The sequence below is a fragment of the Cydia splendana genome, chromosome 15 (genome assembly GCF_910591565.1).
Source record: "Cydia splendana chromosome 15, ilCydSple1.2, whole genome shotgun sequence".
NCBI lineage: Eukaryota > Metazoa > Arthropoda > Insecta > Lepidoptera > Tortricidae > Cydia > Cydia splendana.
The window spans coordinates 17,754,649-17,780,169 of record NC_085974.1 but is presented as its reverse complement, the minus strand read 5'-3'; the positions used below and the strand labels follow the sequence as shown (position 1 = coordinate 17,780,169).

The 25,521-nt window shown below is 38.8% G+C and overlaps 1 protein-coding gene and 1 long non-coding RNA gene across 2 annotated transcripts; both read left to right on the top strand.

Moving 5' to 3' along the window:
• The first annotated feature begins 3,108 nt into the window (after positions 1-3,108).
• LOC134797303 (uncharacterized) lies at positions 3,109-8,038 on the top strand. The gene is made up of 4 exons (XR_010145068.1): positions 3,109-3,394; positions 6,389-6,466; positions 7,239-7,507; positions 7,854-8,038. It is a non-coding gene; the product is annotated as an uncharacterized LOC134797303 (long non-coding RNA).
• Positions 8,039-11,995: 3,957 nt separating this feature from the next.
• On the top strand, positions 11,996-25,255 carry LOC134797728 (nucleolar MIF4G domain-containing protein 1 homolog). Its single transcript, XM_063770078.1, has 14 exons — positions 11,996-12,266; positions 13,030-13,258; positions 13,539-13,940; positions 14,860-15,147; positions 16,084-16,167; positions 16,789-16,946; positions 18,411-18,465; positions 18,853-18,974; positions 19,622-19,818; positions 21,370-21,545; positions 22,013-22,191; positions 22,536-22,700; positions 23,250-23,381; positions 24,959-25,255. Exons 1-14 carry the CDS (start codon positions 12,066-12,068, stop codon positions 25,253-25,255), a joined length of 2,685 nt encoding a protein of 894 aa, XP_063626148.1. The 5' UTR covers positions 11,996-12,065.
• The last annotated feature ends 266 nt before the right edge of the window (positions 25,256-25,521 follow it).

The window sequence follows — 25,521 nt, the reverse complement described above, 5'->3', positions numbered from 1 at the left end:
ACTTATTTTAATTTGCATCATTTGTGTCCCTCAATATTATGTTTACAGTACACAATGAAAAGGAAGCCAAAACCACGTTGCTTACAGGTGTATAACTTGGGTTAGATAAGCTAGACTGGAAAAGAAGATCTCGTTCATTTATCCATAGAAAAGTTGCAGAAGATTCGTCACGTTTGTGGCGATCATTTTGAACGGAGAGACTTTGGCAAGACAGAAAATAAGCTACATGTCGAGCCATGCTCAATTGCTCAGTGTAGAGTTTCGTAGTTACGATTCTGTCAAAATAGGCCAAACGGGGGATATTCGTAAGTATCATGTAGGTACATTATAAATTACAGGGAGTACCTATTTGCAGCGCTTTGTGCGTCTTTTTACTAAGAAAAAGGAGATTTTTAGCAATAACTCAAAAACGACTGGACCGATCATGATGTTTGCTATAGTTTTCATTGAAATTATTTATTAAGCTTTTGTTTCACGATTTTTGTCATACTTTTTGGACCCATGGTTCAAAAGATAGAGGGGTGGCACATATTTTTTTTCTTTTGGAGCGATTATTTCCGAAAAATTTACTATATCAAAAAAGGGTCTCCTTATTCGTTTTGAAAGACCTATCCAACGGTACCCCACGCTATTGGAACAAAAAATTTTTTTTATAGTTTTTAATTTATCGCTGCCGCAATGCATGATATATGTACCCATGCCAAATTGCAGCTTTCTAACACTAACGATCACGGAGCAAAGCCTCGGACAGACAGACATGGCGAAACTATAAGGGTTTCTAGGTGACTACAAAACCCTAAAAAGAGCCTATCCAAAGTTAAATCTTTCCGCACCTCCATGCACTGTCGGAATACCATTTATTATGAGAATTTCCTCAACATGCTGCAAGTAGACGAGGTAACTTTCTATTAGCCATAATTAGTAATTAGCCTTAGTTGTAGCCCACAGGGCCACTTGCACCATTCACTAACCCGGGGTTAACTGATTCAACCTAGAGTAACCATGGTTACCAGTACAATTTGACACTAGGTTAATGGTTTAACCGGTTAACCCCGGGTTAGTGGTATGGTGCAAGTAGCACTAAGTGATTAGGTAAGTAATAAACATTTTATCGTAGGTAAGTTTAAAACAGTCCAGCACAGCAACAGATACATTTTAAATTATAAAGATGAAGTTATCCCTTCATCCAGCTAACCCCAAACAAACTTTGTACCAAGACCTAATATTATAATTTAAAAAACCGGCCAAGGGCAAGTCGGACTCGCGCACGAAGGGTTCCGTGCCCATATGCAAAAAACGGCAAAAAAATCACGTTTGTTATAAGGGAGCCCCACTAAATATTTATTTTATTTTGTTTTTAGTATTCCTTGTTATAGCGGCAACAGAAATACATCATCTTTGAAAATTTCAACTGTCTAGCTATCACGGTTCATGAGTTACAGCCTGGTGATAGACAGACAGACAGACGGACGGACAGCGGAGTCTTAGTAATATTAGGGTCCCGCTTTTAACCTTTGGGTACGGAACCCTAAAACATGTATAAACGGCATACACTACCTACCTTCTAAGGAGGAGGAATTTTACTGAATACCTAATATAGGTACTGTAAACAATTTGTCATATAATTGGGTGTTTGTGAGGTTGGATCATAATGACATCTAACTAATGTCATTCAAATATCGTACTTTTCCGTACATGTATTGGTGCGGGCAAGACGCACGATGACTAAATTTAACAATGAATGCATGATGATGATTAAAATAAATTATTATTCTGATTTCAGTGTATGTTCGAATTGGCCTGTTTTTGTGCACATCACGGTTATTCCAGTCCAGAGTAGGTACTTACAGCTATTTCATTATTTGTAATTACTTATTAGTATTACCTACCTATTTTTTGATGGAAACAATGTCCATCTAACAAGAAACTTCAATCAATAGGTACTAAGTATGCTATGCTATGAGAGATTGAATTGAAGGTACTTATTTCAATTTCAACAACAGTATTCTTATGACATTATTCATAAACGCTTTTAAGCCCTTGATAATCGATTATCTTTATCCGTCATTTTGTCATTTGTGTTTGTTAGAAAGGGACAAATTTAACAAAGGTAGATGCTAAGTTTTATGAATAAGTGGTTTAATATATAAGTCAGTACGTCTTTCCCATAAGGGCACACGGGGCTCGTGCCCAGGGCCCCCATCCTCAGGGAGCCCCGAAAGACAGACAGTAACAGTAGGTATATTTGATTACCCATAAAAAATAGATCATCTCATCATCATCATCATCATCAGTCGTTCCCTCAATGCTGAGGATCGTGACATCATGTCCTAATGTTAAAAATATTAAAATAATTTTTCACCAGAATTTTAAATTTCAGCTGCAAACCTTTACGTGCCAGACCATCGACATCGAACAGTGTAGGTAAATGGTATTATAGTTGGTCAAGCAGATCTTGTCAGTAGAAAAAGGCGGCAAATTTGAAAAATGTAGGCGCGATGGGATATCGTCCGATACAAAATTTGAATTTCACGCCTTTTTCCACTGACAAGATTTGCTTGACCATCTATATATGCTAGTTATCTTTAAAAGTATTTTCACACAGACTTCAGAGGGCCTACCGCGAACCACGTTCGACGTGTTGCCTCTCTGTCGCACTTGTAAATTCGTACGTATGTGCGACAGAGAAGTAACACTGCGAACGTGTTTCGCGAGAGGCCCTCAGTTTACCCACGTTTCTCTTCGAATTGGTTAGTCCGAATTGTGATCGTTTTCAGGGTTCCGTCCGTAGCCAAAATGGCAAAAATGAAACCGTTATAGTTTCGTCATGTCCGTCGGTCAGTCCGCCCGTCCGTCCGTCCGTAGATCACAGCCATTTTACTCAAGAACTATAAGATATAAGGATATTAAAATAAACATAGGCTTTTCTATATAAGTTATATAGGAGGCAAACGAGGACACGAATCACCTGTAAATAAGCGATTACCGTCGCACATGGAAAGTCCATGAAGATCTTTTTTTTTTTCTAGATAAATTGCCGCTCCCAACCGCGTTATTGCGGTGCACGGCGTATGGAGTTATACCTAATAGTACTTAATCTAAAAATGTTAAATTAAGGTAGAAGTACTAGTGCTCGACGCTGCACTAGTATTCGACATGGGCACTTTATGTCAAAGTGACAAGGATTAAATTTGAATACAGAAAAATCTTCGCTGTTCAAATTTAACCTATATTACTTTGACATAAAGTGCCCATGTCGAATACTAGTGCAGCGTCAAGCACTAGTACTTCTACCTTATTTCTTTTACAATAATTTAAATTTCAGCTGCAAACCAGATTCAGATCAGATCTTCACATGCCAGAGTACCTCTGTCAACATCAAACAGTGAAAATGGTAATTATGCTAGTTTTGCTTTTAGGTAAAAGTATTTTAGTTTTCACACAGATCTCAAGTAGTTTGTCCACGTTTCTCTTCGAAACCGATAGTCCGATTTGTGAACGTTTTTAGGGTTCCGTGGCCAAAATAGCAAAAAAAGAAACACTTATACAGTAATTAACAGTAATGCACTTATGCAGTAATTGTTAACAGACGACCGGTCTGGCCTAGTGGGTAGTGACCCTGCCTGCGAAGCCGATGGTCCTGGGTTCGAATCCCAGTAAGGGCATTTATTTGTGTGATGAACACTAATATTTGTTCCTGAGTCATGGGTGTTTTCTATGTATATAAGTATGTATTTATCTATATAAGTATGTATATCGTCGCCTAGCACCCATAGTACAAGCTTTGCTTAGTTTGGGGCTAGGTTGATCTGTGTAAGATGTCCCCAATATTTATTTATTTATTTATTTAATTTTACTCCAAAACTATAAGATAAGTATAAGGGTATTTTATTATTACATTACAGTCGCAACACCGTAGGGGTTGTAATTTCCTAATTTCGATGCTGGCCTCTTTTCTTGAAGGTTTGAAGGTCGAAACGGTCCGGAAATACCGCACGCGGCAGTTCATTCGACAGTTTGTCTGTGCGAGGTAGGAAGTTTCTGGAGAAACTCATACTTGAGGACTGCCAGCCGTCCATTAATGGACGTTAATTAATTGGTGTTGATGTACTTACTTTACGCTTCGGTACGTAGTTTAAAATATACTCCATGGGTAGGTAAATAAATAAATAATAAATATTAGGGGACATCTTACACAGATCAACCTAGCCCAAAACTAAGCAAAGCTTGTACTATGGGTGCTAGGCGACGATATACATTACATACTTATACAGATAAATACATACTTATATACATAGAAAACACCCATGACTCAAATATTTGTGTTCATCATACAATGCCCTTACCGGGATCCGATCGGTTTCACAGGCAGGGTCACTACTTACTAGGCCAGACCGGTCGTCGTCGTATGAAACTAAAATTGTTTTTTTCTTGAGAAATATCAACATAAGCACATCATTCGATAGGTCTTCGAAATTACTATTAAGCAAGTTAAGGTTTTAAGCCACATTTTTGTTAAGCTCGAGTAGGTACCTACTGATGATGGGATCCATGAGGAATCGAGGGAACTCCTCAAATCTTTAATTAAAGGCATACATATAGTGATTTTTGTGTTTTTATCAACAAATCAAGCATTTACATTGAAAAAGTGACAATTGATGAAGTAGAACTGATGATGGCCAAGAACGGAACTCTTCAACGACGCATAGCTCACGTTTTTAAGCCACATTTATGTCAAGCTCGAGTTCTGAACATGGGATCCATGAGGAATCGAGAGAACTCCTCAAATTTTAAAGGCATACGTACAGAGATTTATGTATTTTAATCAAAAAATCAAGCATTTACATTAAAAACTGTCACATTTGATGAAGTGGAACTGCTGATGATTATCAGAACAGAACTCTTGAACGACGCATAGTACACATTTGGCGATTTCGATTTTGTGGGTTAGGTTAGGTAGGATAAAACTGTGACCCTTAGAGAAACGAAATCATCATTATCATCATCATCATCTTCCTCGCGTTGTCCCGGAATTTTGCCACGGCTCATGGGAGCCTGGGGTCCGCTTGGCAACGAATCCCAAGAATTGGCGTAGGCACTAGTTTTTACGAAAGCGACTGCCATTTGTACTTCCATTCCAACTCAGAGGGTAAACGAGGCCTTATTGGGATTAGTACGATTTTTTCCTTCAATCAAATGATATTTCGTACATAAGTTCCGAAAAACTCATTGGTAGGTACGAGCCGAGTTTGAACCCGCGAACCTTCGGATTGCAAATCGCACGCTCTTACCGCTCGGCCACTATATAGCGCTTCTTAGAGAAACGAAATGCTACTACGAGTATAAAAGTGGGTAAGGTTAATATTAGGTTAGGTAAGAACTGCGACCCTTACAGAAACGAAATGCTACTAGGAAAAGGTGACGAAGTGGATTACTATATATGGTGATCACTGTGATCAGTTAAATGCCAGCCAATAATTTACATATATATATAAAAAATATATATAGGACATTTTTACACAAATTGAATAAGCCCCACGGTAAGCTCAAGAAAGCTTGTGTTGTGGGTACTCAGACAACGATATAAATAATATATAAATACTTCAATACATAGAAAACAACCATGACTCAGGAACAAATATCTGTATCATCATACAAATAAATGCCCTTACCAGGATTCGAACCCGGGACCATCGGCTTCATATGCAGGGTCACTACCCACTAGGCCAGACCAGTCGTCATTCATATATGGCATTTCAGACTGTTTTGAGAAGTCGGTTTTTTTCTATTAAATATTTTTGGCATAGGTACATTTATCTCAACTTAGTAGGTTATTCAGTGGAAGTTTTATCAAAACCGGTTTATCACTAACGTTCTAATGTACGTGTACGTATTAGTATGATAATCTCGCTTATTGATAGGTACGAACTACGAGTGTGGTATAATTGGGAATTAAGAAACGGGGCAAAACATCTTAAAGTTCATACCCCATGCAAGTTTCATCGAAACCGGTTTTTTAAATGTGTGCGTCCGCTTAAGGATTTATACGGGGATGGTCTTCGCATGCTCTTTAATAGTTTACTTGAGGATTCTTTACCTACTAGGTATTCGGTAGTATGCGAGATTTGCTCTCACGCGGACGCCGATATGCATGTCTTCAAGCAGGTCATTAGTATCAGCTATTACTAGGTAAAACATAGATCGGTATAAAACAGATAAGAAGTTCAAAGTAAGGTATTTAAACGGTCTAAGTCTTACCTGCTTGGTTAACAGCTAACTACGACTGACAAATAAAAATAAGTGAAGGTACTAACTATTAATGTTTTATGTTGGTACCTATGTTTGTAATTTATTTTTAAAATTTATTTTAACGTGTGAAATGTTCCAGCACAAACTTCAGCTACTGCATCTACGAGTACAGGCCAAGCTTGTCTGAAATCTGGAATAAGCATTCGACCGGATAAAGGTAAGCGTAGAATTGAGAAAAAAAAATGTTATTGGCTCAATTAATGCTATTGCCTATTGAGCATGCGACTTGTCCACCGAACAAGAAATGGTTATGGTTTAAAACCATACATTAGACCAGACAAGTAGAGTCCGTATAATAGTGAAGCCTGCAGTGAAGTATGTAATTTAAGTACAAAGGTATTTAATTTATAGGACTTGACCGATTATAAGGTTATTTACTATAAGGGCCAGGTGTTCAAAATGATCTTAACGCGACTTTTATTGTTAAGAGAATAAGTGCGTATCAAGATGGTATCAAGGTAATTTTGAACACCTCGTCCGCTTAGCAACATCTGCTGCTGACTGTAGGAGTATCAAAAAAACTCTACCTATGTTGACGAGCTCTTATTTATTACTAACTTACATTCCATGCTTGATACGTTCACGACAGCACGGTCATGGTATGATACTGCATGGATGGGTAGAGCATTTACGTATTTTTAGTCACTCGCGCGACGGGTTTCCGAAAGCTTCATCATCATCATAACCATCATATCAGCCGAAAGACGTCCACTGATGGCCAAAGAACTCCCTCAACGATCTCCACAGCGGCCGGTCACGCGCCGACCCCATACAACTCCATCTTGTAGAGGGCCTTCCCACGCTGCGTCTTCCGGTCCGTGGTTTCTAGAGCTTATAGGTCTCCATTTTTAAGTAGGTAGGTACTAATACTACTAATAAAGAGGCGAGCAGCTAGTACCTCTATAATTATGCGGATTATTTGATTTCAGCGGCAATACCAGCGAAACGCCCCCGCTTTGCTGACAAACAACCTGGCGGATCTAGGGATTCTCTAGTTCAGCGGTCGGCAACAAGCGGCCCGCGAGCCCCCCTGGCTATTTTGTATGTAATATTGTCAAACAACAATGTCTGATTAAAGTCACACATATTAACAAAAGTGCGGCCCGCGTCAACTTCCTTAACTACTATGTGGCCCTTGGCTGCTAAAAGGTTGCCGACCGCTGCTCTAGTTTACGCAGCGAGCAAATCAAAAGACTAGGTAAGTGAATATGGTATTGTTACTCGTATTAAAAAAATATGTTTATCTCTCAGCAGTTTGAAACATTAATTCCAAAGTTATTGGTTAATATTTACGCACAGTATATTATTATCTCATCTTCGTTTTAAAGGATGTATACGGCGGAATAGTACCAAATAATACTTTTTAATCTCTGCCTGCATACATACCATTGCTTAAAACAAGCCTAATTTCATCCACTTGGTAAAAGGTTCTCATACATCTTTTAATTTTTCCGCGGATGTACTTATGTTTGCATTGTACGAATGCATTTAAGAGACCAAAGATTTCTACGGAGTTTCATTTAAATTAATTTTACTTGTTACAGATTACAATACAACGAAGAAAGAATTGCTGAAGAAGCTCATGAAAGTGAAATCGAGTTTACTTTATTAAGAGTCTGCCTAATAGGTAGCTTAGGACTTTAACCAGATAAATTGTTTTTAAATCCATCTTTGAAACATGGTATCAAAGAGAATTTTGAATAGAGAGTTACTGTCATGGTAAATTATGTAGCTACTTACAGTACCTACATTTACTGCCATCTTTCGACAGAAGATTAAACCTGTTAGAACGCCATTTGACTTTGATCATTATTCTTTCACTGATATTACAGAATAAGTAATAGTATTTGATATGTGTAAACTTATTAACACCATCTACTCGAGAGTAGGCCAAAGGTATGGTGCAATCTTTTCGAGCGATGGCGCCATAACCTTTGGCCTACAGTCGAGTAGATGGCGTTTTTCAATATTTAACAAATTTACACATATCAGTGAAAGAATAAAAGGGCTCATTTAGTCGATGCGAGAACTCGAGCGAGTTTCATTACATTGCGGTTTTTGATCGGTCGGTTGAATTGGACTTAACCAACAGTCCGCAATGTAGCTAAAATCGCATACGCTTCGCGCGCCGTCTTAATCAGCCTTATGGATCAAAGTCAAATGGCGTTCTAACAGTTTTAATTTTCTGTGGAAAGATATTGGCAGTCAATTTACAGTGGCTACATAATTTACTTTGACAATCCGCCTTTATACACTCTATTTTCATTGATGGACCATATTTAGTACAGACTATGTAACTATGTTTATACGGGTCAAATCTTGCAAGTTAAATTTGACCCACTTCCCGACTTCCAATGAAGCTGGAAATTTGTATACATAAGTAAGGCGAGACAGGAGGTGGCCATAGGAACTCTGTGATAAAACAACGAAACCTAATTGTGTTTGGGGTTTATAGAATTGTCTCGATGAGTATTAGTTGCCCGTGGAATAAAAGTACAGTCAGCGATAAAAGCTTGTACCAAAAATTTATTTTTGCCATAAACTTATTATATTGGTTAAAGTTAGATATATGGGTTCGTTTTGGTAGGGTCTTAACTGAATGAGTTTTATTTTATGCGTATTAACTTGGAGATTGTGATTCTGTAGCCATTCTGCGTCAGGGGTTAATGAGGATCAGCTCATAGCGTAATAATTAACACACACACTATCACACACAGCCCACAGCTGATACGGCTTAAAGTATATAATAGACCTAGGTATATATAATTTCGACTGTTGAGTTGAGTGTGTGACGGTAATTCAGTTAGTTCCTACTTCCTTTTTACAGTTATATTTGTGTTTACCTTATCCTATTTAAATATATTAATTCAAAGATTAGTTTTTGAAAAATCTTTAGACAAACATGTTAGATTTTGTAACGAGTACAGTGTATCCGTTTGTAAATTCTACCAGAATATATTTTGTACAGTTCAGTGTTTAAAAACATAGGTACAGCATATTTGTACATTCAGTATTCAAATTGTGCAATAAGAACAAATATGTATATATATATATATATATACATATATATATATATACCATATATTAAGTCTGGCTATTAATTCAGCTATTCATAGTCTCACGTTCATACTGCATGTTTGGTACCTGGACGACGGCACCATCAGCGGAGACTCACATACGGTTCTGGCAGACTTATCCCTCTTCTTCAGTCGGTCCCTCAATACTGAGGATCGTGACATCATATCCTTCTGTTGAAGACCAGGCTCCTCCATAGGGTTCTGTTCTCCGCCAAGCGCATGGCCTCGTGCAGTTTTAATAGCATAGGTGCCGTAATTTGAGCACACCATCTAGTAGGAGGAGGGCCCTGAGGTGTCGTGCCTTCAACTTTTCCCGTTATTATTACTCTTTCCAGGCTATCCGGAGAGCGACGTGACTTATCCCTAGTTATACAGAAATTTAGCGCCATTGACCTGAAACTTAACTTCGACAAATGTGAATTGTACATTTCCGAAAACGTAGAACCCTCTTTAGCAGCCCAGGTACTTCAAAGTTTTTCGAGTTTAGATCAGATTCAGATCGTTTAGTCAAAATTAGTAGCCATTCGGCCTTATTTATTTTAAAATGTTGTTGTTGGTTCCCAAATTTACGTACTTGCTCCGTTGCTGCGCTATCTGGAAAGTCGCTAGTTTAGTCCAACCTATCGATAGTCTCCTTAAGTCACAACTGGAATCGATTTTGAATGTCCGTTTGAATGAACCGGCTTGGACCCAAGATTCTTTGCCCATTAGGTTTGGCGGTTTAGGAACACGCAAAATATCGAGTATTGCTCTGCCGGCATTCTTGTCCTCAATCCATAGCACGTCTGATCTCGCAGGTAAAATCCTTAAAATAACAAACTGCGAGGTCGCGTGCTTGGATGAGGCCAAGAAAGCCTGGCTAGCTAAACTGCCAGATGTGCCACCTAGACCCGAGAGGCAATAAGGGCCTGGGACAACTTAGCCCCCACTGCCGTTCTAAAATCCCCAATTGACACTTCGTCGGGAAGGGACCACGCAAGGCTCCTAGCTGTGACCAGAGTCTGGACAATGACCCTTTCGATTTCCAACTTCTGAACTCTACGCTGAAGCTATGGGCCTGACTGTTCGACAGTTATTTTTGCACAGTATCGTTTTGCTTACACACAAATCGTCTACACTCATGACTTGTTACGTCTCGCTTCTCAAAAACCGAATCTTTAACCTACCTGTTCCAGAAGTCTTCTCCGCCTTCGGTAAACAATTTGGGGACCACCTTAAGGCTTCAACCTACAGCGCCATGCTAAAGCATTGTTATCTCAAATCAAAGACAGATCAGTTATTGAGGCCAAAAAGCTTACCTACACTCTTCTTCAATCACTTAACTACGTGGAAACAGCTATACTAAGTAATATTTTATAATGTATACTCGAGAATAAATGAGAACTCTTCAAGGCGAATAAATATAGTTGTCTCGGCGCATACTACGAATATGTAGCCTTTGGCGTCGAGACACTAGGTCCATGGGGTAGGGGGGCTCGGGGACTCCACAAGGTGCTCAGTAAATTCCTAAGGGAGGCCACAGGTGATCCTCGCGCAGGCAGCTTTCTCGCGCAAAGATTGGCCATAGCAATCCAGCGCGGGAACGCTGCCTGCGTGATGGGTACCCTACCAAGGGCGCAAAATTTTTAGCTTCAGTTATCTTAATTGTAGTTAATTTTAGTTTTATATTCATTTTAGAACACTTATTATTTATAATAAATGAGTTTTTGTATATACCAAGTATCAACTTAAGAAATTAATAAAGTTTGTAATAAACTCACAGGTGTTTTATTTTCTAAGATAAAAAAATTGAATGAGTTTAGGACGGTTTTTATCGGTTTAGGAAATCACTATTATCGATTTTTCACAGCACTACTTTCTATCATGTCGGTTATTATCGTTTCGAGAACTCACTATTATCGATTTTTCACAGCACTGCTTTCTATAAACCATAGATAAATATATAGATAATATATTTCTTTATCTGTGCTATAAACAATTTTCTTTATGTTGGTATGAATAGATGCTCATCAGTCATACATCAGTCAAGTCCTGTCAAAACCAACCGTTTGACAAAAACGTACTATGGAGTTCCTTCTCTTAGAACGTAGTGATTATATGCTCTTTGCCAACAACTGTCACGTTGAATATATTTTGAATTGAATATAGTTTTTAGGAATAAACGTAACTTTATATCCATATAAAATAAAGTAATTTGTTTCTGTTAATATGCTTAATTCAGTTATTTCATTAAAGGGATGGGAAGGGAAGGGATTTAAATGCTGTTTAGAAAATTCAGTTATTATTGTCTATGGTCAAAGTGATTACAAAAATACGTGGAACGGAACGTTGAACCAGTTTCGTTCGGAAATCATATTCCCAAAATATCAAGCAGTTATTTTTTCCTATTGTAAAGTAGTAAATCTTTGTTATTATTTACATGAATACATGCATTCATTTTTGTTTATTCTATAGCAGGAATTATTTTACATAACAATATGTTTCCACCCAACTTTAGGGAAGTAAAAATTAAATTTCATAATTATAGTGATTCCTAAACGGAATAGGCCATGAATAGGCCATGTGAATGAAACTGTCAAATTGACGTAAATTCGTGAATTTATTAACCTAAAAGCTCGTTTTAAAAAATATACAATAAGTTTATTTCTTCCTCGAGGCATTGATTGTAAAGTTGATATAATGAAGAAACCCAAACAAGCAGCACGTGCAAATTTTCCAAACACCCGCAAAGCTTTGCGCAAAAAGAAGAGGCAGCAAAAGAAAGTTCATAGACAGGAACATTATTTAAAGAAGAAAACTGTCCAGGAACAACCAAAATATACTCCAGGGAGGTTTGTAAAGCGACCCGCTGATGCTCCAGACCCTGATGTAGAAGTTAAGGTAAATAGAAGTCTATTATAACCAATATCAAAATAAATTCTATAGTTTGTATTGTTTGTTATTGACACTACCAAACATTGCGCTCTAAACATGGTCTAATCTAAAGCATGAAGCTAGTATAACTGAATCAGGCATGAGGGGTGGGGGGAAATGACCGGGATTTATTTATTTTATTTAAGCCTTTATTTTTCCTTAAATAGTTTTACACCACAAAAGTTTTCTAATGTATTGTTGTTAATTTTACTATATTAAGGACCCCTGTCGGGTATGGGCCTCCTCCATATCTTTCCACCTTTCTCTGTCTTTTGCCTTGATTAGCCAATTTTCTCCAGCTGTGGCTATGATATCCCTGGACCATCTTGTTATGGGTCTTCCCGCCTTCCTTTTGCCATGGGGTCCTGGCCACTTTGTGACTTTGTTGGTCCATCTGTCATCTGTCAATCTTCCTATGTGGCCGGAAGGAATGGGAATAGGAATGACCGGGATAGTCTTATGTATCTTTCAGTGGGAGTAGCAGCAAAAGCGCTATTATTGTTTGTCCTTGTCACAGTCTCACATTTTGTTTTATTCCCCACCGTAAATTTTGTATGGATTATGGTGGGCAACAAATAAACTCAAACAATCATAGTGTCGTATGTTCTGTCCCTCACGGACGCACGTGTATAGCACATCTATAGGATCCTACCATCTATGGTCAAAATTCTCTTAACAATACTTATCTTGTTAAGCACAACTTACATAACAAGTTTATTTTTTATTTTAGAAGAAAAAGCAGAAATCCCAACCATTGCCAATTGATGTTATTCAAAAGGAACGTGCAAAGGAGAAGAAAGAAGCCGATCGTTTAAAAGCTCAGATGGAGGAACAGAGACGGAAGATGTTCCTAGAAGCCAATGAGGAAGAGGACAGGATGATAAAGAAACTGGAAAAGCAACTGGGGTTGAACAAGGTTAAAAATAAGAAGAAATTCTTTGAGGATGACGGGCTTGATTGTATCCTTTTCAATTTTTAGGGTTCCGTACCCAAAGGGTTAAAACGGGGCTCTATTACTAAGATTCCACTGTCCGTCGGTCCGTCCGTCTGTCTGTCACCAGGGGGCTGTCCATAAATTACGTCATCAATTTTTTACCGTTTCAACTAAAGTTTATTAATGTGATGTTTTTCTTATAGTTTTTGGTCTTTAAAACTACTAGTAATAGTTAGTACTTTTAGAGAAAACAAATATAAACAATTAGGCATACTAGTAAAAATATTTCTTAATATCTAAATCAGATGTACTAGAAATCTGTGACAGACAAACAACAGAACAAATAGTAGCCGCCGAAAAACATCTAGCAAATGTTGAGGGTGAATCAGACTTTGAAGAGGACCTGGCAGCTGTCACTGGGAAAGAAATAAAGAAAAATAAGGATAAAAAACCTAAGGACGCAAAAACTAAAGATACAAAAGCTAAAAAGGATAAAGACAGTGATGATGATGAATTTAGTGAAGGAAATAGTGATATTGGCAGTGATGGTGATGCAGATGAAGATGATATGAGTAATATTGATGATGATGACGAAATTGACGAAGATATGAGTGGAGATGATGATGAGTTTGATGAAAATAGTGATTATGATGAAGACGGTGATGATGATTTAAGTGATAAGGAAGATTCTGATGAAGAACCTGAAGGTATGTATTTTATCTGCTTGTTCTTAATATTTTCAAAATGGCATTCACTACCAATTATTACAAAAACAGAAACATAGAATCATATTAAGAGGCCGTGTACGATTTTAGAGCAGAAATGTGAAATTGATGGATTTGGTCGTTGAAATTGTACACCTTTTGTTACGTAATATCTAAATAGCAAATATTGGTTTCTATTAGCACGTCTTCTCATCTTGGCTTTTAATAATGAGGTCGCGAGCGTGCGTCACCGGTAAAAAAGTTTTTAAAAATTCATTAAAAAATTATGGTGGTAAATTATACTAAACGATGTATAAGAACAGTTTCAGGAAATGTTGTCGATTGTTTAAGTATCAAAATTACGTCGAAATTAAGTCGAGTTTCAAAGAAATTGTCACCTGTTTTGAAGTAATTTCTGAAGAAAATTGATTTCGTCTAACTTTCATTTACACTACTTCAAAGTCATATTAACAAAATTGTAGTCCACAAAAGTTCGAGTACAGGATATGTGTAATACAAATTTACCATTTTTAGCAGTCCAAACTTTACGAAATTTACAAATAAGATCGTCAAAGTCAGTGCTTTACGCGCGATTACCTAAACGTCCTTCAGAAAAAAAATCATTACTAATTTAGTGAGTCTCTTTTCAAAAAAATGATCTATAAAAGTACAAGATGGGAAGACGTGCGAATAGAAACCAGTATTTGTTATTTCTAATAGGTAGCACAAAGTGTAGAATTTCTTCGTCAAAATCTATCAATTTTACATTTTTGCGACTAAAATCGTACACGGCCTCTTAAGATGTTTTTTAAATCAAGACATTGGTTTTAAACCTACATATACAAAGATCGCATAAAAAAATTACATAGTTCAGAGATAAAAATTACCTGTAAGTATAATTTAGACTTATTGTTGCTTTCAGAAAAACCTACTAAATCATCAAAATCTAAACAGAAATCAAAAGAAGACCCAGTTCCAAAACTACCAGAAAAGAAAAAAGTTAAAGAGAGGGTAGTTTCAGAAGAGGAATTATCCAAAATGTTCAGTGATGATGAAGTGTCACATCTGTCCGATGATGATGATTTAGGGAGTAGAGAAGATTTTGGGGATGAAAAGGATGAAATTGAGGAGGTGAAAGAGAAACCAGATGTTTGGGAAGATATTTATGGACGTAAGAGGGACAAAGAAGGAAATGTTATAAAGGTAAGGAGTAAATCATAGTTAAGTTTTTCTAAGTGCTAACTATCACAAAGTCATCATCATTTATTTATCATCATTTATTCGTCACTTATTAGTCGTCGCACTCTTGCTCTGTATTTATAACTAACCGCGTGGAAGAGCGGTGTTCTCTTAGCTCAAGTGTCTTCTCACTTAAAAAGAGACACCAGTGCAGATACTGTAATTTGTTTTTAAAGCTACTGAATAAAATATTTTTTTATTATTATTATTTTTTAGGGTTCCATACCCAAAGGGTAAAACGGGACCCTATTATTAGGGTTCCGTACCCAAAGGGTAAAACGGGACCCTATTACTAAGACTTCGCTGTCCGTCCGTCCGTCCGTCCGTCCGTCCGTCCGTCTGTCTGTCACCAGGCTGTATCTCACGAACCGTGATAGCTAGACAGTTGAAATGTTCACAGATGATGTATTTCTGTTGCCGATATAACAACAAATACTAAAAACAGAATAAAATAAAGATTTAAATGGGGCTCCCATACAACAAACGTGATTTTTGACCAAAGTTAAGCAACGTCGGGCGTGGTCAGTACTTGGATGGGTGACCGTTTTTTTTTGCATTTTTTTTTATTATGGTACGGAACCCTTCGTGCGCGAATCCGACTCGCACTTGCCCGGTTTTTTTATTATTTATTTATGTTTTGTGAAGTGTAAAGTTAGATTGGATTGAAATCCAAATTGGCAGTTGTTTATGAAACTTTTATAGAAATAATGTTTTGTTCTGTGTAAAATAGTTAAGGCCTGTGCACACCGGGTGCGTGTGCGTAGACGTGCACATGCGCGTTGTGATATACAGTGCCTTATGAGGGAAGACACACCGCTTGCGTGACGTGTGCGAGCGCGGCCGCAACATTTTCGCGCATGTGCACGTCTACGTTCTGTGTAAAACTTTGAATTCTATTTTCAGGAAGACAAAGCCTACATTCCACCTCATTTGAGAAATAAGGACACTACGACAGATCAGGCGACAGCTCAACTAAAACGACAAATCAAGAGTAAGTGCTGCATATCTTATAAATTGTGTGCTCTGAAAGTGCTTTTATTTTTATCGTATGCTTGAATTTGGTGAGAGAGCATACCAGAACAATGTGTTCGACCGTCTGCTCAGGGTCACCACACACGCTCTGAGGGGAGTCACACCATCAGCCCCATTTATTTATCTGAAAGTGCTTATTTATATGGTTCAAACAAAGTGCCGAAATTATCTTACGCAATTTCATATTCCTCAATTAATACTTATTTACTTACCTACTCTGCAATGAAGGCACTACCACAGAATATGTTGTATTACTACTTCTTACAAAAAATACACGCTCCACCCCATATTCTTCATATTCAAAATATGCATCTCATCTCACCCCATGGTAATAGGGAATATCACGGAAACTCTGCGTAGGGGTCGCCACTAGCATAAACTGTAAATAAACCGCCTTTGTAAAGTGCTTACGGGTAACTGTCATATTGAGGGTGATTTTCATTTTATTGATTTATTAATTTAATGTTCACCGCACAAAAGAAAAACGTATCGTATAAAAGGCGGACTTAATGCCAAAAGGCATTATTTACCAGTCAACCGCAGAAAAATGTATACCTATGATCCTAAATATTATTTTCAGGCGTCCTAAATAAGCTCGCCCACACCAACCTGCACTGGGCCTGCACATCCATAGAGAACCTCTACTCTAGCAACAGCCGTCACTCTGTCAGCGCGTCTCTCTGTGGTCTATGGCTGGAGGCAGTCTGCGGCACCGTGAGTGCGCCTCTACGCCTCCAGGTATATATTTAATAAGCTAGCCCACACCAACCTCCACTGGGCCTGCACATCCATAGAGAACCTCTATTCTAGCAACAGCCGGCACTCTGTCAGCGCGTCTCTCTGTGGTCTATGGCTGGAGGCAGTCTGCGGCACCGTGAGTGCGCCTCTACGCCTCCAGGTATATATTTAATAAGCTAGCCCACACCAACCTCCACTGGGCCTGCACATCCATAGAGAACCTCTACTCTAGCAACAGCCGTCACTCTGTCAGCGCGTCTCTTTGTGGTCTATGGCTGGAGGCAGTCTGCGGCACCGTGAGTGCGCCTCTACGCCTCCAGGTATATATTTAATAAGCTAGCCCACACCAACCTCCTCTGGGCCTGCACATCCATAGAGAACCTCTACTCTAGCAACAGCCGTCACTCTGTCAGCGCGTCTCTTTGTGGTCTATGGCTGGAGGCAGTCTGCGGCACCGTGAGTGCGCCTCTACGCCTCCAGGTATATATTTAATAAGCTCGCCCACACCAACCTGCACTGGGCCTGTACATCCATAGAGAACCTCTACTCTAGCAACAGCCGTCACTCTGTCAGCGCGTCTCTCTGTGGTCTATGGCTGGAGGCAGTCTGCGGCACCGTGAGTGCGCCTCTACGCCTCCAGGTATATATTTAATAAGCTAGCCCACACCAACCTGCACTGGGCCTTTACATCCATAGAGAACCTCTACTCTAGCAACAGCCGTCACTCTGTCAGCGCGTCTCTCTGTAGTCTATGGCTGGAGGCAGTCTGCGGCACCGTGAGTGCGCCTCTACGCCTCCAGGTATTTATTTAATGAGCTAGCCCACACCAACCTGCACTGGGCCTGCACATCCATAGAGAACCTCTATTCTAGGAACAGCCGTCACTCTGTCAGTGCGTTTCTCTGTGGTCTATGGCTGGAGGCAGTTTGCGGGACCGTGAGTGCGCCTCTACGCCTCCAGGTATATATTTTTACTACTACTTTCTATTTTTTAAATGATATATTAATCAAACTAGCAGACGAATTATCTGATGGTTAGCAATTATCGTCGTCTACTCCGCATATGTTGTTATTGTTTTGTATTAAGTTGAGCTACTCTAGCGGACGCTGGCGGCCTAGCGGTAAGAGCGTGCGACTTTCAATCAGATGGTCGCGGGTTCAAACCCCGGCTCGTACCAATGTTTTTCGAAACTTATGTACGAAATATCATTTGATATTTACCATTCGCTTTTGAAGGAAAACATCGTGAGGAAACCGGACTACTCCCGATAAGGCCTAGTTAGTTAACTGGGTTGGAAGATCAGATGGCAGTCGCTTTCGTAAAAGCTAGTGTCTACGCCAATTCTTGGGATTAGTTGTGAAGCGTATCCCAGGCTCTCATGAGCCGTGGCAAAAAATGCCGGTATAACGCGAGGAAGAAGGATTAAGTTGTGAAAACGCCATTGCAGTATTTTTTGTATTCCAGGCCGAGCATGCCGCTCTTGTTGGCGTGTTGCACGCCAATGTGGGACAAGAAATTGGTAAGTCCAGGTGCCCGTTTCTCAAAAGCTTGTAATACAAGCGGATGTCACTTTTTGACAGCTTTAGTTAGAAAGGGACTATCCACTTGTATTACAAGTTACAAGCTTTTGAGAAACGGGCCCCAGTTGTAACAGTTTTGAATGTTTCACGATTAGTTTCACTAGACTTATATCGACCGGGATATGGACAATGATTACCTTTTGTATTGTTTTCGAGCTCCCAATATTTCGGGATCAAGGGACCCACAGATTACCAGTTCGCCGGACGATATCAGCCTGTCAGTTAAAAGCAAAAAGTGTCAGTTGTTCTGATATCGTCCGGCGAACTGGTAATCTGTGGGCCCCTTAAGAATGGTAAAAAAAATTGGTTTTGTATTTCCATTTCAGGAGCCCACTTCTTAGAAGAATTGTGCACGATATTCGATCGTCTGACGCAAACTCCGCAGCCCATGGAGGATAAAACGTTGGACAACATTGTGTGCTGTCTCGCTTACCTGTATAGTTTCAAGGTAAAGTACCTTTTAATATGCATTACTTTATTTAAATTGAAAGTAAATTTATTAAACATTAAAAACCTAAAGTTACCTGGGGCATCGTCCCCAGGACGCTTGCTGCGTTTCCTCGCTGTATTGCCAGACGCTAGACTTAGCCGCTGTGGAAAATATTCGCCCGCTCGAAAGTCACCAGGCATGTTTATTTGAATTTTTTTTCACAACTTGCCTGATGACCATGGCCCAAAGAAAAAAATATGAACTGAAATAGATGTCATATATTAAAGAAAAAGTGACGAAGCTCTTCTCCAGTGCTGAAGGCCGAAATATTTCAAAAGTACTTATATCAAAATATATATTTGATAAAAATAAATAAATTTGTTCTCAAAGTTGTGTAATATTGACCTAACGATAAATTAAATTGTTTCATAGCAGTCATTAAGTCCGTCTGTTCTAGCTACATTTGTTATGTCCAAAAACATAAAATAAGCCGCCGTGTCGCCTAAATATTTTTTAGCTTGTAAGATTTTACTATTGTATGTATGTTAGTTTGTAAGGTATGTATTTATGGGCCTTAGTTGCCTGATAATAAATGATATTTGATTTGATTTCATAAGAAAATTGACAGAAAGTTTAGTAACGAAAAACATCGTATTTTCTTGCAGATTTTCCACGCGACCCTCCTCTACGATATTCTCAACCACTTACTTTTGAATCCAACCGAGAAAAGCATAGACTGTGTGTTGTGCGCGTTCCGCTGTGCGGGGGCTTCGCTGCGCAAAGATGAACCTTTGGCCTTAAAGACTTTCATACAAGACGCGCAAAAACAAGCCAGCGCGGTGCAGGGAAGCGACCAGGCTGGGTAAGTTGATTAAAGCCTTTTGAACGCCAAGAACAAACACCTAAAGTCATTAAGAGGGAAGAATACTATGTACTTACTCGTCCATACATAAAGAGAAAATGTTATTGCACGTCTAAATATTTTCCATTATCCGTGATTTTTTAGTACTTTATTGACACAATGAAGTCTTTCATTCTAGTCAGGTTTATAATTTTCCCTTTTTTCATAATTCGCTATAAAAAAATGTTTTATTTTAAAGCGAAACCTATAGGTTAACCTAGAATATATTATGCTGAAGCCCTTTGCCCAATCCTAAGTGATTTGTTAAGATTTAGTTAGTGGAAACTTTTTTCTCCCGAAATGGAATTTCATCAAAAAAGTACCTATTGTAAAAGTAAAAGTAGCTATTCTTCCCTCTTACTTCCGCCATTCGTACTTTTTTTATGTGCAATAAAGTTTAAAATAAATAAATAAAAGTCGTCGTTACTAGTAGCAAAGACATATATAACTTCGTATAAGATGAATAAAGTCTAAGGAAAAAACGTGCCTCGGAAATCGAGTAAAAGTCATTCTCGGATAGATGACGCACACACCTTTGGCCTATTCTCGGCTAGATGGCGTGACGACACCGTTTCATATTTAACAATTTTAACACATAGATATCAGTGAAAGAACATGGATCAAAATGATATAAAAATAATAAAATCATTTATCCATATATATACATTTTTTTGATAATTTTATACGTGTTTATTTTGAGTTCTAGTCGTGTGTCGATAGATGGCAGTGAATTAACTGTGACTACAAAATTTACTATGACAGGACCCCTCTATACTATCTATTCTTTTTGCTAGTAGTGACCACAGCGCCATGGACAACTATAACTACGTGTTATGGCGGACGCTGTCAAACTTGTCAAAGTAACCGTCACCCTTTAGGTTTACATTACATTAGCTAGTTTGAGTGATGTTTGTGTTTATGACATAAAGCGTTCAAAGGGTTAAACGTCCGAGCGGAGTGAGTGCTTTCTAACATTCTCTATTAAACTTTATTGGTCGTGAATTGCCTATATTGACACTTCAAGACACATTTTTCCCACATTGCTCAATGAAAATCAAACCTTAGGCCTGGCAACGAATATTTTTCATGTTGCGCCTCCGTTTTTCTATTTATATTTATAGAAACTCGTATTCTTATTAAGCATCTAGAGCATGGTTAGTGGTTCAATGTATCTATATCTCAAATGGGTATCAAATGTTTCTAATGTATCTAAAATGACGAATATCATTCTTAAACTTATCGAAAGACCTATGGCATAATCAAATGAGTTGCAATTGACATTTACACTTCGCGCTAGCTAAATAACTAGGGGGCTTCTGTGCCGCCCACTCTTTAGGTAACTCTCAAAAACTACTATTGATATTACCCGTGAGTAAGGTTGCCAGAGCTCAGCAAGGGTGAGGGATAATGTAACGCCTCTGGAGTTGCAGGCATACATAGGCTACGATGACTGCTTACCATCAGGTGGGCCGTATACTTGTTGTGTTTGTTTAAAAAAAATGATATTTCCAGGTCTCGAATAAAGTTCCTTCTAGAAGTCCTAATGGCGGTGAAGAATAATAATTTGAACAAGATACCCAACTACGACCCGAGTTTCGTGGAACAGCTAAAGAAAACCGTCAGAGGGATTATTAGGAAAGGAAACTATGCCACTCCACTCAATATCACACTTGAAGATTTACTTAAAGGTATCACTTGAATCTCTCTCAACTTTTAACATTATGGACTGTAAACCCGCAACATATTATGGTTAAGGGAAATGTATACTGAAGCCTCGCCAAGTCAGCTGTTGCTCCGTTGGTGGGTTGAGGAGTTTGCGACTAATATTTTCTTCAAACATCATTTTTTTTCTTTATGTATTTTAAGTTGTTAAATTGCTTGATATTAGTCAATTTTAATGTTGTTGAAATGTAAATCGAGGTAGCTTGATTTTTTTAAATTCATAATGAAGTGTGCAATGAAAAAAATATATTGCTTAAAATATTTCAAATTAATTAAAACAACAATATTGCTTTGCTAATGCGCGAAATAATATAATACACATTTCGCGGATTCATAAATAAATAAAGGTTTTAATTTATATGGGTTTCCGTAAAGTAACGCATGATTCTATAAATTATGTTACTAAATTTACATCACTACTATTCCTTCTCAGCTGATACTCGCGGCAAATGGTGGGTAGTAGGCTCCGCATGGGAAGGCAACCGACCGAAGCCAGAGGAGAAGATTAAAGCAGTACCTAGCACGGACCAGAAGCTTCTAGAACTTGCCAGGAAACAGAGGATGAACACGGACGTCAGGAGGAGCATCTTCTGCGTTATTATGTCTGCTGAGGTTAGATTTCAATTTAGCCATAAGTGCCATCACCTAAACTGTTAACTGTCCATCGGTGAACCATATTACCAGAGGCATACAGCTTGGCAAAAAAGAGCAGAAATTAAAAAGTGGCAACACTGTAGTGTCGTCCCGTTTTCTTATATAAATTGGTTTGAAAGGGATGACACTACAGTGTTGCCACTTTTTAATTTCTACTCTTTTTTGCCAAGCTGTAGGGTCCACCCGTGCACAGTTAACAGGGTGGGTGAATCAAGACAAGTCAACCAAAATCAATGCAATATACAAGTCAAATTAAATGTAACTAACCGAGGTTGAAGGTTTAATTTCTTTATTGTTTTCAGGATTACATGGACGCGTTTGAAAAACTCCAACACCTAGGTCTAAAGGGCAGTCAAGAACGCGAAATAGTGCACGTTCTACTAGCGTGCTGTACGCAGGAACGAATCTACAACCCTTATTACTCAGTGCTGGCGCAGAAACTGTGCGGCGTCGACAGGAAATACCAGGTATAGTGCGTAGTATAGGGTAGGGTATAGTAGTAGAAATTAAATAAAATGGGACTAAAAAAAATTCATAATAAATTGTTGCCATGTGCCATGTGCCAAGCATTTTACGTCAAAAGTGGCGCCCTCATTTTATTTCTACTATTTTATGTCGCTTCGCGCTGTACTTTGAACCGTGTGCTACTGATTTTTATGAAAGGAAGCCACTAACGGAGCGGCAGCTGACGTTTACGTGGCTTCATGATATAACCTTTAACCGTTTTAAAGTTTACCGCATAGAAGGAAATTACCAACACATTTTGTATGTTGGAGTCGAATATTCCGGGGTTTGCTAAAGGTTAAAAATAATTCTAGTGCTAGAAGAATACATATTAATTGCTCGATGTAAATCATGACATCTGCTCCCTTCTTTCTTTAGATTTGTGTTAGTGTTACTATGGGTATGATCACTCTTTATTAAGTTATGGCATTCTGTTCTGGGGACACAGTGACGCGTTTGTTATTCAAAAATGTAAGAAATAGAGGCTTTTATTAATATAAAGTTTGTTTCAGCTGTCCATCCAGTTTGCCGTTTGGGACAAGATCAAGGATTTGGAGAGCTTATCGAAGCAGGCCACGACCAATCTGGCGCAGTTCCTCATACACCTCATTATGGAGAAAGGGCTGGCTTTATCTGTTCTAAAGGTAAATTATTATCACTTTATTTCTCTTAGGTATTATTATTATTCTTGCGAGGCTATTCACAATATCACAATATAAATTCCTAAAAATTTACCATGTGTAATTTTAAGTGACATTGTATATTGTGAGATAAATAAATCATATCATATCATATCATATCATATTGTGTTCCACTGGTACAGTCAAATGTAAAAATACGGGTGTAGTCAACTTACTCAAAAATATGTCCTAGGTATAGTTCTTAATTCACTGATATAAGAGCTATGGGACATATTTTTGAGTATGATTTGTGCACCCATATTTTTATACTTGACTGTACGCGTGTATGATAACGCATATTATTTTAGCCGCAAATTTTTGCCAACAACTTTAAATCTGTATAATTGAGTTGTTTTTCAGGGTTCCGTACCCAAAGGGTAAAAACGGGACCCTATTACTAAGACTCCGCTGTCCGTTTGTCTGTCTGTCTGTCACCAGGCTGTAACTCAGGAACCGTGATAGCTAGACAGTTGAAATTTTCACAGATGATGTATTTCTGTTGCAGCTATAACAGCAAATACTAAAAACAAAATAAAATAAATATTTGAGTGGGCTTCCTCACATACGTGATTTTTTTGCCGTTTTTGCGTAATGGTACGGAACCCTTCGTGCGCGTGTCCGACTCGCACTTGGCCGGTTTTTTAAACCTATATTAATTGAGGTGGCCGCGCATTCATGCGTCAGAGAACATTCCCTGGAATGCGATGTTTGCTTGGGGTCCATCCACACATTACATTCATGCGTCAGGGAGCATTCCCTGGAATGCGATGTTTGCTTGGGGTTCATCCACACATTACATTCATGCGTCAGGGAGCATTCCCTGGAATGCGATGTTTGCTTGGGGTTCATCCACACATTACATTCATGCGTCAGGGAGCATTCCCTGGAATGTAATGTTTGCTTGGGGTTCATCCACACATTACATTCATTCGTCAGGGAGCATTCCCTGGAATGCGATGTTTGCTTGGGGTTCATCCACACATTACATTCATGCGTCAGGGAGCATTCCCTGGAATGCGATGTTTGCTTGGGGTTCACCCACACATTACATTCATGCGTCAGGGAGCATTCCCTGGAATGCGATGTTTGCTTGGGGTTCATCCACACATTACATTCATGCGTCAGGGAGCATTCCCTGGAATGCGATGTTTGCTTGGGGTTCATCCACACATTACATTCATGCGTCAGGGAGCATTCCCTGGAATGCGATGTTTGCTTGGGGTTCATCCACACATTACATTCATGCGTCAGGGAGCATTCCCTGGAATGTGATGTTTGCTTGGGGTTCATCCACACATGACGTATCACAGCAACAAGGGGGGCGGGGGCGGGTCATGCCAAGTGTGACAGTACGTATTAAATACCTATCTCTTTCCTATGAAAAAGTGTGACAAGCGAGGAGGGGGGGAATTTTGTGTGATGTAGTTAATGGATGACCCCTTGTTAAACACTGCACTGTTGTCTCTTTCTAACACCATGCTATATTTATATATTTATTAATTATTACACAAACGCGACCATAATTTTTCTTTTTTCCACAGGTAATAGAATTCTCGGACCTAAACAAAAGCTCAGTCCGTTTCCTCCGTCAAATCCTCCTAGCCATCATCATGAATGCAGACCTACAAGCCTCCCTCCAGGTCTTCCACCGCATCGCTAAATCACCCAAACTACACATGTTCAGAGAAAGTCTACGGCTATTCATACAACACTTCTTGTTGAAAAATGCGGGAAAGAAAAGTACGGTGCTGAGTGAAGAAGAGATGGGGATTTTAAAGGAAAGAACGGTGGAGGTGGAGAGGATATTAACTATGTTTGAGACTAAGTTGAAGTTTTAAATATAAATTATGTTCATTAAATGTTCTTTTTGCTATACCTGACGGTCTAGCATGAGATGCGTTCTCGACATCTAGCGTAACTTCAAGTATGGACTCGCGCGCGAGAACGCAACTCATGCTAGACCGCCTGGGGCCCGTATCTCAAAGCTTGTAACTTGAAATCCATGCGGATGTCACTTTTTGACAGCTTTTGTTAGAAAGGGACTTCCACTTGTATTACAAGTTATAAACTTTTGAGAAACGGGCCCCTCAAATAGATTTACGAG